At 38.5% G+C, this 14,202-nt stretch overlaps 1 protein-coding gene across 2 annotated transcripts in view; it reads right to left on the bottom strand.

Annotated features, from left to right (window-relative positions):
- The window catches only part of acsbg2 (acyl-CoA synthetase bubblegum family member 2), a 46,506-nt gene that overhangs the window by 19,138 nt on the left and 13,166 nt on the right, over positions 1-14,202 (bottom strand). For both annotated transcript variants that reach the window (XM_022670211.2, XM_022670210.2), the window contains exons 2-4: positions 8,890-9,019; positions 7,022-7,107; positions 453-724 (exon numbers count right to left, since the gene is read on the bottom strand). In XM_022670211.2, coding sequence (XP_022525932.2) covers positions 453-724; positions 7,022-7,107; positions 8,890-8,996 — 465 coding nt within the window. In that variant the 5' untranslated portion in view covers positions 8,997-9,019. The remainder of the gene's footprint in view (positions 1-452; positions 725-7,021; positions 7,108-8,889; positions 9,020-14,202) is intronic.

The following is a 14,202-nucleotide window of genomic DNA, read 5'->3' as shown; positions in this document are numbered from 1 at the left end:
GGAGTGCGTTATTAGTATCATGACATTCTGGATCATCAAACTCTTGTTTTTTTTTATATCTCAGTTAGGGGTGTTCCATATAATATTGTATGCAATAATATAATTAATTTTTTATTTTTTTGGAGTACTGTATTTTTTAAATATTGTTTTGAAATAATTGTTTGGTCATATTGCCAAGAGTATGGTTATCCCAAAAAGTTGACAGTGAGTTATACAGTATTAGAAATCACATAAATAAAGCTTTCACAAATAACTGAGGTGAGTGAGTGTGTGGTAACTGAGTGTGTGGTGACTTGTTAGCTAAATTAGCTTTATAACTACAGATCAAGACTATAGAAGGAAACTTCGAACACAAACCCAGGGGACAAAAAAATTGTGTTTTTTTCTATCAACTTTTCTATCGCTGTAATCTGAGGAGACTGGTGGGCTGAGTGTTTGTGGAGGATGCTCACTTTGAGGAAGCTCTTGGCGGCGATGCGGCAGGTATCGAAGTACTCCTTGTAGCTGATCTTCTTCCACTGTTCTCCCTCCTTCCAGCCGAGAGCCGTGTAATTTCCGAAGCGCTCCACAGCCTTTTCGAACGCCTGGTGTACGGTGACCGCCGGTTCAGCCGCCGGACCCGACTCGCCCATTCTCAGCTTCACCTCGCCGTCCCTCTGCGTGGTCCACAACTCCGAGCCACTGGACACGGGCAGGGCCAGGGAGGCGGGACGCTGGGCGCTAGCTGCACAACAGAACAGGAAACAGGGTTTGGTTGTTGAAGTTTGTGGAAAATAAACTTGTCTTAGTTGATCGACATTTAAGGTAGTTAAATTCCAAAGATTACTTCAATTCATTTATTCTAATAATTATAAACATCGATTAAGCTTCTAATTATTTAACAAATAGCGATTTAGTACCTACTAATTATTAATTATTATTAATTTAAAAATATAAGTACTTATTCATTTAATATTAACTAATTATTAATTTAATATTTATTAATTATTAATATTATTATTAATAATAATTATTCAGTACCTACTTAAGTACTAACTAACTGAATACCTACTGATTATTTAGCACCTAATTATACAGTACCTACTTAGATTTTTACTTATTTTATGCCTACTTATTATTATTATTAGCACCTTGTAATTATTCAATTCCTGCTTAATTACTTACTAATTTTATACCTAATGATTATTTAACACCTAAAAATAGTACTACAGATTATTTAGTACCTATTCTATTCTTGCACCATTTTAACAAATTTAATGCTTTTTAAGACCTTTTTAGGTCCTCAATAAATATAATTTAAAACCCAAAAATGTTAGTTTTGGTAACGTTAGCTAGCTCGTTTAAGCTACCTAAAGTTAGTATGTTAGCTAGCTTGCTGCTATTATTAGCTAGTTTAAGGATAACCTTAGTTCCATCCCTGGTAGCGTTAGCTAGCTCGCTTTAGCAAGCTAAAGTTAGTATGTTAGCTAGCATGCTGCTATCAATAGCTAGTTTAACGATAACCTTAGTTCCATCCCTGGTAGCGTTAGCTAGCTCGCTTTAGCTAGCTAAAGTCAGTATTTTAGCTAGCTTGCTACCATCATTAGCTAGCTTAACGATAACCTTAGTTCTATCCCTGGTAGCGTTAGCTAGCTCGCTTTAGCTAGCTAAAGTCAGTATTTTAGCTAGCTTGCTACCATCATTAGCTAGCTTAACGATAACCTTAGTTCTGTCCCTGGTAGCGTTAGCTAGCTCGCTTTAGCTAGCTAAAGTCAGTATTTTAGCTAGCTTGCTACCATCATTAGCTAGCTTAACGATAACCTTAGTTCTATCCCTGGTAGCGTTAGCTAGCTCGCTTTAGCTAGCTAAAGTCAGTATTTTAGCTAGCTTGCTACCATCATTAGCTAGCTTAACGATAACCTTAGTTCTATCCCTGGTAGCGTTAGCTAGCTCGCTTTAGCTAGCTAAAGTCAGTATTTTAGCTAGCTTGCTACCATCATTAGCTAGCTTAACGATAACCTTAGTTCTATCCCTGGTAGCGTTAGCTAGCTCGCTTTAGCGAGCTAAAGTTAGTATGTAAGCTAGCTCGCCGCAAAAGTTAGTTTATTCACTAAAGTTTATACCTACTGATGATTTAGCAGCTTAAACTTTTCTGTCTACAAATTGTTCAGTAGCTACTTGAGTACTTACTTTTTTTATACCTGCTGATTATTAAGCACCTACTACTTGTCAGTACCTACTTAAATACTAAACTAAATTATCACCTATTGTTTTTGTACCTATTTAAACACTTACTAATGTAATACTTACTAATTATTTAGCAGCTACTAATTTATTACCTAGTAACTACTCAGCATCTACTAAAATATTGCATAAGTAGCAACTATTCAGATTATTCTTTACTTTTATCCATAAGTACTAAATATTCAGTACCAACTAATTACTCAGCAACAAGTAGCAACTATTCAGTGATGACAATTTTAAATATCTATTTTTTATTCAGTACTTAGTCAATTAAATTACTTACTACTACTATTAATACAAATTATTTAGTACGCATTAACTGGTAAATTATCTGTAATTATTCAGGATTTGACCTAAATATTTAGAAGTGGTCATTCTATACCTGCAAAAAAATACTATTGATATTAATTATTCAGTACTACAGTATAAAAATACTACTGCACCATCAGAACGAGCAGAACGAGAGTTCAGCAGCATCATCAGTAGCAGTTTCTATAAACAGGGTTATCAGAGAGCACTGACCCCAGAGCAGCATCCTAATTAATGCTGTGTTCTGTGCTGGTGGTCTGACCCCCCCAAACCCCCCCTCCAGCAACACTAAACTCAATACAGAATCTCCATCCAGACTGTGAGAAAGCTTCTGGAGCACATCGCTCACTCCAGAACGTTCTAAGCAATACTTCTCTACATATAAACACCAGAACAGGAATCTGCTGACCCCTCTGTTAAACTGCACTTTAATCCAAACAGCAGGACAGCTGTTATTAACAAAAAGAGCTCTAATGGTTTAGAAGAACGCAAGATGACCGAAGATGAAATAAACAATATGAAAGTATCAACACATTACACAATAAACGGCTAGAGTTATACAACGTATCAAAAGCTCAATAACATGTTTTTAGACTAAACTAAATTTGACCTAACGATGAAAATAATATTTAATCTCTAACTTTTGGAAAGTTCAGAAGTCAATTTCTACTCAATTATAACCTGCTACTCAGCAATTTCCAAATGCTACTATACACAGTAGGCCCAACCCCACTCAGGTCTGCAGTGTTTACTGTATAAACTGTAGAATTATTACTCGCAATTCAGACGATTCAGCAGCCTGATGACCCTCAGTGACCAGGGTCAGAGCGCTCGGTAACCCAGTGTAAACAGGACATTCAGGAGAGAGGGGTGGAAATGTCTGGGTGTTCACACTGCGGTATTTATCGTGGTGTAAAAGCTCGGACATAAACAGGGGAGAAGGTGGGGAGGGGGTGTGTGTGTGTGTGTGTGTGTGTTAGTGTATATGTGGGTGTGGGTGGGCGTGTGTGTTTTTGAGGGCTGGGTGACCTCACACACCGTCAAATCTCCATCCAACATCCAATGACCTGTCCAGGGTCAAAAAAAAAGCACAGCGACAACCTTTCCAAATGTTTAACTATACCTTAGTACATGTGACTAGTAGGGCTGCAGCGATTAGTCGATATATTTGACAATGTTGATTATTTAAATTTGTCAACTATAAATTTCATTGTTGACTAATCGTTAATTTGTAACAGTACCGCATTACACAAAGTGCTGTGGGACAGAAAAACAAAAGGTGATGGGTAAATGGCTCACTCACACAGTTTACACTCAACTTAATATGTGTCTCCAAAAGTGCTGAAACACAACAGATTACATTTTTACTCACTAATTATCAGTATTCTCCATGTTTAAACAACTTCTGGACATTTAAATGCCTTCTAAATCTCATGTTCAGCTGTTTTTCTGTTGTTGTTTTTTTTTAGAGATGGGGAACATGGCAGAAATAATCGTTGACTAATCGACTAATCGGAAAAAAAATATCAGATTAGTCGACTACCAAAATAATCATTAGTAGCAGCCCTAGTGACTAGTATCTGGATTATATCTTGATAAGATTGAAATGTATAGGTTCATCTCCAAAAATAAATGAATATCATTGAAAAGTTACTTTATTTCTTACTTACTTTATTTATTAATTTAATTAAAAAAAATCTTTTTTAATTATTATTATGACTTGAAGACAAATCAGTGTCTCAGAAAACTGGAATATCATATAAGACCAATTAGTACTTTTGGCAGTGTGCCAAGTCCTGCTGGAAAATGAAATCCACATCTTTGTTGTCAGTAGAGGGAAGCATGAAGTGCTGTAAGATTTTGTGGGAAAACAAAACTACACTGACTTTAGACTTGATAATAAAACACAGTGGATCAACACCAGCAGATGAAACGTCTCTCCAAACCATCACTGATTGTGGAAACTTCACACTAGACCTCAAGCAGCTTGGATTTTTATGGGGATGCGGATTTCATTTTCCAGCAGGACTTGACACACTGCCCACACTGCCAAAAGTACCAACTGGTCTCATATAATTTTTATAAATTGTAATTTTCTGGGAATTGGGTTAAGTTATCAGATTTCTCTCTGTTTTAAATGTCTCTTGGTGCGTTTACACTTGTACTGTATTTTTATGTGGCTTGGGTTTACCCAGATATAATCCTAATACTCAAGATGTACAAAGTGTCCAGGTGTAAACAGGGTTATTGGGTCTCAACACTTTTTTCATGATTATAAGTTGTTGGGACTAGACAAGTTTTTTTAATTTATACATTTTATTACGAGATTTCTATGGGGTTACTCTTTTTTTTTTTTCCTTAGCCAGAAGTTTTCTTCTGCGTTTCGTGTGAGTAAACCTATTTTATTTATACATTTATTTTTTGTGTGATTAAAATGCATTTTCTAATAGTTACTGTAAAAATACAATACCGTATTTTTCGGACTATAAGGCGCACCGTATTATAAGACGCACTATCAAAGAACGCCTATTTTCTGCTATTTTTCCATACATAGGGCGCATCGCATTATAAGGCGCGTTAAGTGACACTAGAAAGGGTGCCTATATCAAAGTGAACAGGGGTGGCGCCATGTTTCCCTTCCCCCACCGGGGGTGGTCTCTTGCCGGTGGAGCGTCTCAGTATACAAATCTAACGTTAGCTCTTTCAAAGTCAAACGAGTGCTGGATATTAATCTACACAGATTCCTCTCCTGAAAACTGTTTATTTGGGTGAGTAACGTGCTTCAGTTTATTTACAGTAAGCTTAGATTTCCAGATGTCCACTAAGGCTTGCTGCACCAGCGTTAGCATAGCTATCCGCTAGCACGCTAGCTAGTCACCTAAACTAGTAAAGTTAACCCAAACTTAAACGACAGCGTTACACTGAGTAATCCTGCGTGTTCTGGTAAGACAGTGAGATATTAGCTAGCGATTCGTCCCCCGTAGCTTGTTTTAACACGGTAAACAAGCAGATTACAGGCTGATAAAACTCACCTCTGAGAGAGTTAGCGCTTAGCATCTAGCTAATGCTAGCCAGGCAAAGCAGCACAGACTTACAGGCCGATAACTCACCTCTGAACGGTGAACGCTTAGCGATTAGCATCTAACTCTAATAATACTGCTCCAGCAGTATTAAAAGTGCTAAATTTAGAAAATACTGATCTCTGAACAGTGAAAAAGCTAGCTAGCTAAGCGGTTAGCATCTAGCTAATGCTATTGCTGCTCCAGCCTCGGAGCGGCACGGCTCTGCACGGAGTGTGTGTTTACTGCTCCTTACACCTGACGGGTAAAATTTAGATAATACTGATCTCTGAACAGTGAATAAGCTAGCTAATGCTATTTGCTGCTCCAGCCTCGGAGCTGCACGGCTCTGGACTCTGTATAGCACTGAAACTCTGTATAACGCTGCACGGAGTGTGTGTTTACTGCTCCTTACAACCTGACGAGTAAAATTTAGATAATACTGATCTCAGTGAATAAGCTAGCTAGCTTAGCGGTTAGCATCTAGCTAATGCTATTGCTGCTCAGCCTCGGAGCTGCACGGCTCTGGACTCTGTATAGCACTGAAACTCTCTATAACGCTGCACGGAGTGTGTGTTTACTGCTCCTTACAACCTGACGAGTAAAATCCATACAAAAGGCGCACCGTATTATAAGACGCACTGTCAATTTTTGTGAAAATTAAAAGTTTTTAAGTGCGCCTTATAGTCCGAAAAATACGGTACACTTTTTTATGTTGTTGTTAAGGTTATATGGTGTTTACAGGCAAACAGACAATCCTTGATGAGTTTTAATACACATAATAAACACACACACACACACACACAAAATACTTTCACTTCATGCATGTGTGTCACTTCTGCATTTGCAGATATGTATGAACTGTTTTGATCCACGGCTTTCTGCTTTATATAAACACACTTTGTTACACTTACTGGAAGAGCCGAGTCATGGAGGAAGCTGGCCGGTATTCGGTTAGTGTGTGTAAGAGTTTAAGTGTGTGTGCATTTCTCTCCAGATTTTCCTTTCACACACTTCCTCTCCAGAGGGAAGCAGTGCTCTCATAATCCTGGAATTCACAACTGCTGCGGTTACACAAGCGAATCTAAACGCTTCAGAAAACTGAAGAGTTGCTAATTCAGCGTTTAGGGTTAAATTAGTAGTTCAGATCTTGTGAGCTAGTCTAAAAAAAAAAAAAAAAAAAAAAACAAAGCTTGGTTCCAGATTTCTCCTGTGCACCCCCAGCCAGCACCTCAGTAGTTTCGATACTTTTTGTATGAATATTATTTGTATTTGTTTTAATAATATTGTTTTAATAAAAGTCCTGCTGGAAAATAAAATCTGCACCTTCATAAGAGTTGTCAGCATAGAGAAGCAATAATATTCAACATTTTTCCAATTCCAATTTTACAATTTCTCCAAGTGACCCAGTTCTGATGTGTGTATCTCACCTGGCTGTGTGTGTGTGATGCTGCGTTCAGCGGGTTTAGGCTCCTCCTCCTCTCTCTTACCAGCTGACTCCTCCTCTGGTGAATCACTGAAAAGAAATAACAACAAAAAAGCTTAAGTGAGACTGAAAGAGCAAAGGAGAGCAATCCAGACATGCTGCATTCTCCAGCCCAACCCCCTCCACTATCTACATCATATCATACACATAACTCACTCACTCACTCACTCACAGAGAGAGAGAGAGAGAGAGAGAGAGAGAGAGGGAGGGAGAGAGAAAGAGAGAGAGAGAGAGAGAGAGAGATCAGTTCTTCAATCTATACGCTCTGGACCGTGAAACAGACGTTTACTGATGTAATGAAATGATCACAATCAGCATACACACATACCATCACGTATACCTGCATGGGAAAAGGATGAAGAGGATACCCAAGAAAGCTTATCTGGTCCTTTGCTATAAAACCAGGATATTCTAACAAACTCTACAGGACGTTTTAAAACTTACTACAACTGTTTCTAATCATATTTCAGAAAGTTTAGACATTTCAGTTATTGGCCTGTTTTTATAAATATGTTTTCCTTAACGAATATACTATTTTTAAACTCATATTAAATTCAAAAATACAAAATCTGGGGTGAAACAATAGTAGAGATACTGCGACTGCGGTTATTAAAGCATCCTTACAAACTCACAGTGTTGTAGCAATGTGTTTTGTTTTTTTTTGTTTGTTTTTTTGGACACCAGCATTAAGATGGTTTTAATGTTTTGGCACAAAGGTGTACGCCAATTAATTTAAAGAACTGTTTCACTAATCACATACATGGAAAAAATGTTCCATGTGTACTGGGAGCTAATTGAGTTCAAAATGAGAGAATCCACTAAGCTTAAAGCGACAGTTCATAAGAATTTAATACATTTAATAAAGTAAAATAATGTAAATTAATAGCTAAACTGTTTATTTTTGAGAACATGTTCATTTTGTTTGTATTCATGAAATTCTGTCAATACTATGTAGACAGCAATTACTCTACATACAAAAAACATACCAGACTACTCTGTTTTTGTTTTAAGAAGGAAAACATTAGACCGATCAGGGTTTCTTCTTCCCAGACACTGGTAATACTACTAATTACAATTCTACCAGTCAGGTATTAGGGAGCAGTAAGTACAATTGTACTGCTGAAGTACAATGTTATAAGGGTGAGTTTTCAGTGAAATTTCTCCAGCACTAAGGCTCATTAGCATTACTTGCTAACCGCAGTGCTAGCTTTTTCGCCGCTCAGAGGTGAGTATATTGAACTGTAGACTGTGTTTACCCTGTTAAAACAAGCTACGTGGGATGAACTGCTAGCTGATAGCACCCTGGGTTACCAGAACACTAAGAGTTCCTCAGTCTAGCGCTTTCGGGCAGATTTTACGTCCCGCAAGTGCTGCGGTTAGCGGCTAATGCTAATGCTGCTGCACCCAGCCTTAGTGCTGGAGAAACTTCACTGAAAACTCACTCTTAGACAAAATATTGGAAACCTAAGCTCTGTATCTGTAAGTAAATGGAAGTGCTTTACACACCCAATTAAACGGTTTTTAGTATCTGTGTAGATTAACATCCAGCGCTCATTTAATTTTTAAATAAAAAAAAAATAAAAAATTTAAGAATAACAGTTCTGTTTACTTAGGCTCTTTCTCCAGCTTCCCCATTAAAAGGGAAATATGGCAACACCCTCGCCCACTTCGATGTAGACATCCTTACTAGTGTTGCTTAATCTTAGAGTCTTATAATCCGAAAAAATATGGGACTGCTTTCAATTTAAAAGAAAAAAAAAGGACTGCTGCTTTAATGAATACCATAACATACAGCAGTAAAGTATTACATACTTAGCTGTTGAATCGTCGATGGGGGCGTCCATGGATCCGATGCTGTCCGCTGTCCCACAGGACTGCAGGACGTCTCCCGTGGGGTCCATTACACCTGCTGTGGACATGGCCAAGGGTTCGCACGCGGTCACTGTGGAAGCAAACACACACAAAATCACACACACAGTCAAACACAGCTACGTGTTAGAAGAGAGCGTCTGTCTATTACTGTGGCTGTGGGTCTGGGGCTGAGAGTCTGACCGAGCTGACCAGCAGTGTGGGCAGTATTAAAGCAGAGGGCTTGGCAGGAACTCAAACTCCCACTTATTAGTATGTGTCAGGTGTACACACAGGACCTGAGTGACAGGTGCTGCTGGGGCCAAGCTTGCTCACCCGCCCCCTTGTGCTCTCCCCCCCCCCCCCCCCCCTATACACACACACACACACACACACACATTCATACACCTGCTGAATGGAACAGTCAGTGGACACATGGCAGTCACATGACCCAAAACAGATGCTCTGAGGATAAACGCAATGTGTCACAAGACCATCGTCCGACAGAGGAAACACAGCTTACACTGATGACCAAACATCCTCCTGCACCAGCCAATGAGCCACCAGTGTCACTGCGAGACTTTCCGTACGGGATACCAGATATCACAACTGCAACTATTAAGGGTGTAAATATTATGCATGCATGCATGCGTGCATGTGTGCGAAAGCACTGGCAGATACACTAAATGTATAAATATTTGTGGACACTAAGGGTGTGCCATAAAAATTATAAACAATAATGTTGTGCATTTTTTAAAACAAACAAAAACCCATATTGTGACAAAAGCAGATTTTTTTTGTTTGTTTATATTTTCTTTTCAAAAGCTTTAACTGTATTTTTGTTTATATGCAACTGTTCATATGCAAGTACTAAATATTTTGCGCAATATTTTTATTTTTGCAACCTATTTTTTTCAGTATTCATTTTGTTACATTATATATAATGTATTTATAGATATAAAAAAAAATCAACAGTCATGCTAAGTTATTATTGTTCACAAAAGTAATAGATAGCTTAGGGATCATATTATTTGACATTTTCAATTTTGATCAGAATTCATGCATTCATTCTTTAATGTTAGACATAAATAGACAAGCGCTAAATGAGGCAACAGCTCTGAAATATTTAATATTTTCTATAAAATATAAAATATCAGCCCATCTGTTTATTTACAGTAAGCTTAGGTTTTTAATATTTTGAGGTTGAGTTTTCAGTGACGTTTCTCCAGCACTAAGGCTGGGTGCAGCAGCAGCATTAGCATTGGCCGTTAAGCGCTGCACTAGCTGAACATAAATGCCCCCCGATAGCACTAAACTGAGGAACCCTGAGTGTTGCGGTAACCCAGGGCACTATAAGCTAGTGCAGCTTGTTTTAAAACGGCAAACACACAGACTACAGTCCGATATACTCACCTCTAAACAGCGAGAGCTAGTGCTGCTGTTAGCGGCTAATGCTAATGTTGGTAAAACTGGTATAATTAAAGGATTTTAAGTGCGCCTTATAGTCCAAAAAATACGGTACATGAATGAAAAGTGAATGAATTGTTTTTTTACATTGTCAAGAAAATCCTCATCATTAAAATACCCTGAAAGTTTGTGAAATTAATTTAGCGTAATTTCACCAACCCCTAAAGACAAGTCACATGCAAGCAATTTCATACACTTTTATTGAATCCGGGAGAATAACAAGCAAACAGGTGAATAAACACTTCCGAAGTACCAGTAAAAACCCTCGTAAACAGACATTTACGGAACCACCACGCCTCTATCAGATGCCAACACAAACACTGGACACGCCCCCTTACATCACCAGTTTATCTACACCACCAGAGTTTCAGGCCAGAAGTTTAATCTTACTATCTGGATCAAATCGAGCTCATGAAACACCTCTTACTGAGATCAAAAAGTGCAAATTACATAACTGATCAAATCCCGCTTTTCAGTTATTAAAAACAAAACGAATCATTAATCGCATAAATGACCTCAGCATCTCTCCAAAACAGAAACTCTGACCACGGCCAAAACCGCAGCTGACCATTCTGTTCCATATGATGACCGAGCATGTCCGTTTCCCCGCGCTGGGTAAGGTCACACAGAACAGGAAAGGAGTTGTTTCCAGACTGGAAGCGCGTCACTGCGTTCCAGAACAATGTCAGCAGACCGGCCGGACCCCCGCTGGACCTCCGCCGGACCACGTTCACTCCTCTGCAGCTCACCGCCTTCACCCCTCTGGACGACCCACCATGCCCTCATGTTTATTTAAACCTGGCATCCTCCGAAAACACATACCGGCGATTCCCTGGCCCTGTTCTAACCTGCAGTGCTGGTACAGAGCAGAGGAATGGACAGTCTGAGATAATAACTACACCGGAATACACCAGGTCCCAGTCACATTTAGTTCTATATTGCTATAGTACTGCTGTGTATTTGAATACAAATCAATTTATGTGTATTTATTGTCTGTGTCTGTTGTACATATTGTCCATGCACATTGTGTTTTGTTGTACGCTATGTCTATATGTGTTACTGTGCTAGAGATCTAGCCTAAAAATGTTTCGCTGTACTGTACAACTAGTGCTGTGCGGTATACCGGTTCATCCGGTGTACTGGAGGGGAAATTAAAACGGGTATGCATTTTTCACATACCCCCAAACCACTAGAGGCACTGTGGAGCGCTGTGTAGAAGAGCACTGGCAAAAAGACATATACTGGTACAGCTGGCTAACTAACTCTAGCCAGGTAGCATAACAAGCTAAGATGCTGGAGTAATGTCACTTTATCTAAGGAGCTCCTGCTGCTGTTCTTTAAATTGTATGAGTGTTTTTATCAGAGTAAAATAGAAAAACAACAGCAAACAGCAATTATTCACTTTAAAAAAAAGAGAGGTCCCTCTCGTCCCCCAGACAAGCTCAGGATCTATCCTGTGTACAGAATCGTTTATTCAGCACAAGCGATAAACCTCCATGAAACACTGGATACAAGGCGAAAAAAAAAGCTTAAAGTTTTTTTTTTTTTTTATTAAACTTTAACTACCTCTTAAATATATTAATACAATATATTAATACTATAGCTTAAAGAATCATTTTTAATGCACATTTAATTGAATATATGTGTTAAAGAAAGGGGGAAAAAGCAAATTGTGGATGATTAATACTGTAATAATGCCTCTAATGGCTTCAGGAATAACATAATGTAAATAGATATTAAACCTATATTTTGTGCAATAAAACATTTGAGAATACTTAAATTATAACTCAACCTCAGCTCTGCCTCAATAATCTGTCTAACAAACAAATAAGCCACACCCGTCCCAGCCATAAAGCCACACTGATCTAACAGGAAATGTACTTTACAGCAGAGACGATGGACAAGGAGGATGTTCTCGGACACTTTTGTCTCCAGGCTCTTCGTGAGGCACTGGCACTGCCCAGTAATGAGCTGAGTGTGTGTGGGATGGGCCCTAAACAACACCACCAGTCAGAGAGGAGAGGAGGCGGAAAGTGCATCCGAATTTGGGATGAACTGAGGGAGGCCTCTGTTATCTATGGTCAGTCATGTGACGTAAGGACTGTCCAGTGCACTGCTGTTGTCATCCGTCAGGATTCATGGGCCGGCATTCCAGCACATTCAAACAGGCGCACACATAAAAAAAAACACACACACCACTGCTTTCATTGTGTGCTAATATTCTGTCTGAATAACCTGGATTCTGAACAAAGTATTTGCAAAGTGAAAAAAATCTGATAATTTATACCAAACAATAATTCCTGTATTTTAAGTCATGTTTTAGTGTTTCCTCTAATATTAGAATTTTTTTCAGCATTAGCGGCAACAGGCCCACACACTCCTTTCCCTGTATACAACAGCATCAGCTGTAAGGCAGATAAACGGCAGGTTTAAGTTCATTTTTGTGCTGTACTGCAACAAATTAAATTAAATTTAGCACTGTTTAGCATCCCTTATCACACATTGCATCATATTAAACTCTTATATCATCATTTTCCTTAAGCGTATAAAGACATATGATATGATAAGAGGACATCCTTAACAAGAAATGTGTTAGAAATAGGGGTGGGCAATATTATATCGTATACAATATATTGTGACACAGAAATATCATGATATTAAACTTCATGTTGTGATAATAGGGCTGTTCTGTCTTAAAAGTAGTCTATTATTTACTGTGAAGCTTTAAGTGTATTTATTGTATAATTGTTTTAGTTTGCAGTTTATATGCATGCTCTAAATATTCTGCAATACTTTTTGCTGCATTATATTATTTTATGCTATATTATTTATTTTGCCACATTATGATTATTCTGTTATACAATAATACTATATTCCTGAAATGCATGAACTATTTTAGTTTTCCTATATCGCCAAGTATATCGTATCGCAAAAATACCCTGAAATATTGTGATATTATTTTAGAGCCATATCGCCCACCCCTAGTTAGAAGGAAGTGTTATCCCTGCAGAAACCAAATAATTTCCACACAAACAAAAAAAAAGAAACAATATTAACTGCATAGCAGGTGCAATATTACGATATTGTCATATTTAATCTATTGTGAACATGTTAATTTTTAGGCATGTTTCACTACAATACCCAACGTGTTAGCATGGTGCTAACTGCCTAGCTTAATCATACCTTTGCTTCAACCCTTGTCAAGGTGTTTCTGCCACTTCAGGACATTCTGTCATTAGAACAAGGAAAGGCTTGTCCTTAAAATAGTAAGAATTCCAAATAAGCACCTTCATTCTAGTAAACCAGTTTGTCCATACCAGTTTCCAGTTCTATCAGTCTCTCTCACTTCAAACTGAGTTCCTGTGTGTCATGTGATTAGCTCCAGGCTGGTGAGTTGAAGGCAGGATGGCTGTGCACTGGCAGTTTCCTTCAGTAAATTTATCTCAGGATGTGTTCGGCTAACAACAAGCCATCTGGTCCAGTGTCGGCCCCTGAAGGATGGGACCGAACCCTGCAACCCCCTCACAGACACTAGAGACGTCCCTTTCATAACACTTTTCCTCTGTGAAATCGGCACAGTACTGGTTTGTGAACCTAGTTTTGAACCGGTTCGCCGTGTTTCCACCAACAAAAGTATGTTCCGGAACCAGGAACGTTCGGTCGCAGCAGGAACCAAAGATTTCTAGCTTTTTCAGCATGAATCATGATGACATCTTTGGGCGTGTCTGTTTGTACAGAAGCACCACCACTGTGCAATGTCCTCTGTTGATGATGTATAATTATTTGACTGTTCCACTAAAACTGGTTGAA

Source organism: Astyanax mexicanus, chromosome 12 (assembly GCF_023375975.1).
Source record: "Astyanax mexicanus isolate ESR-SI-001 chromosome 12, AstMex3_surface, whole genome shotgun sequence".
NCBI lineage: Eukaryota > Metazoa > Chordata > Actinopteri > Characiformes > Acestrorhamphidae > Astyanax > Astyanax mexicanus.
This window is presented reverse-complemented; position numbering and strand designations above follow the sequence as displayed.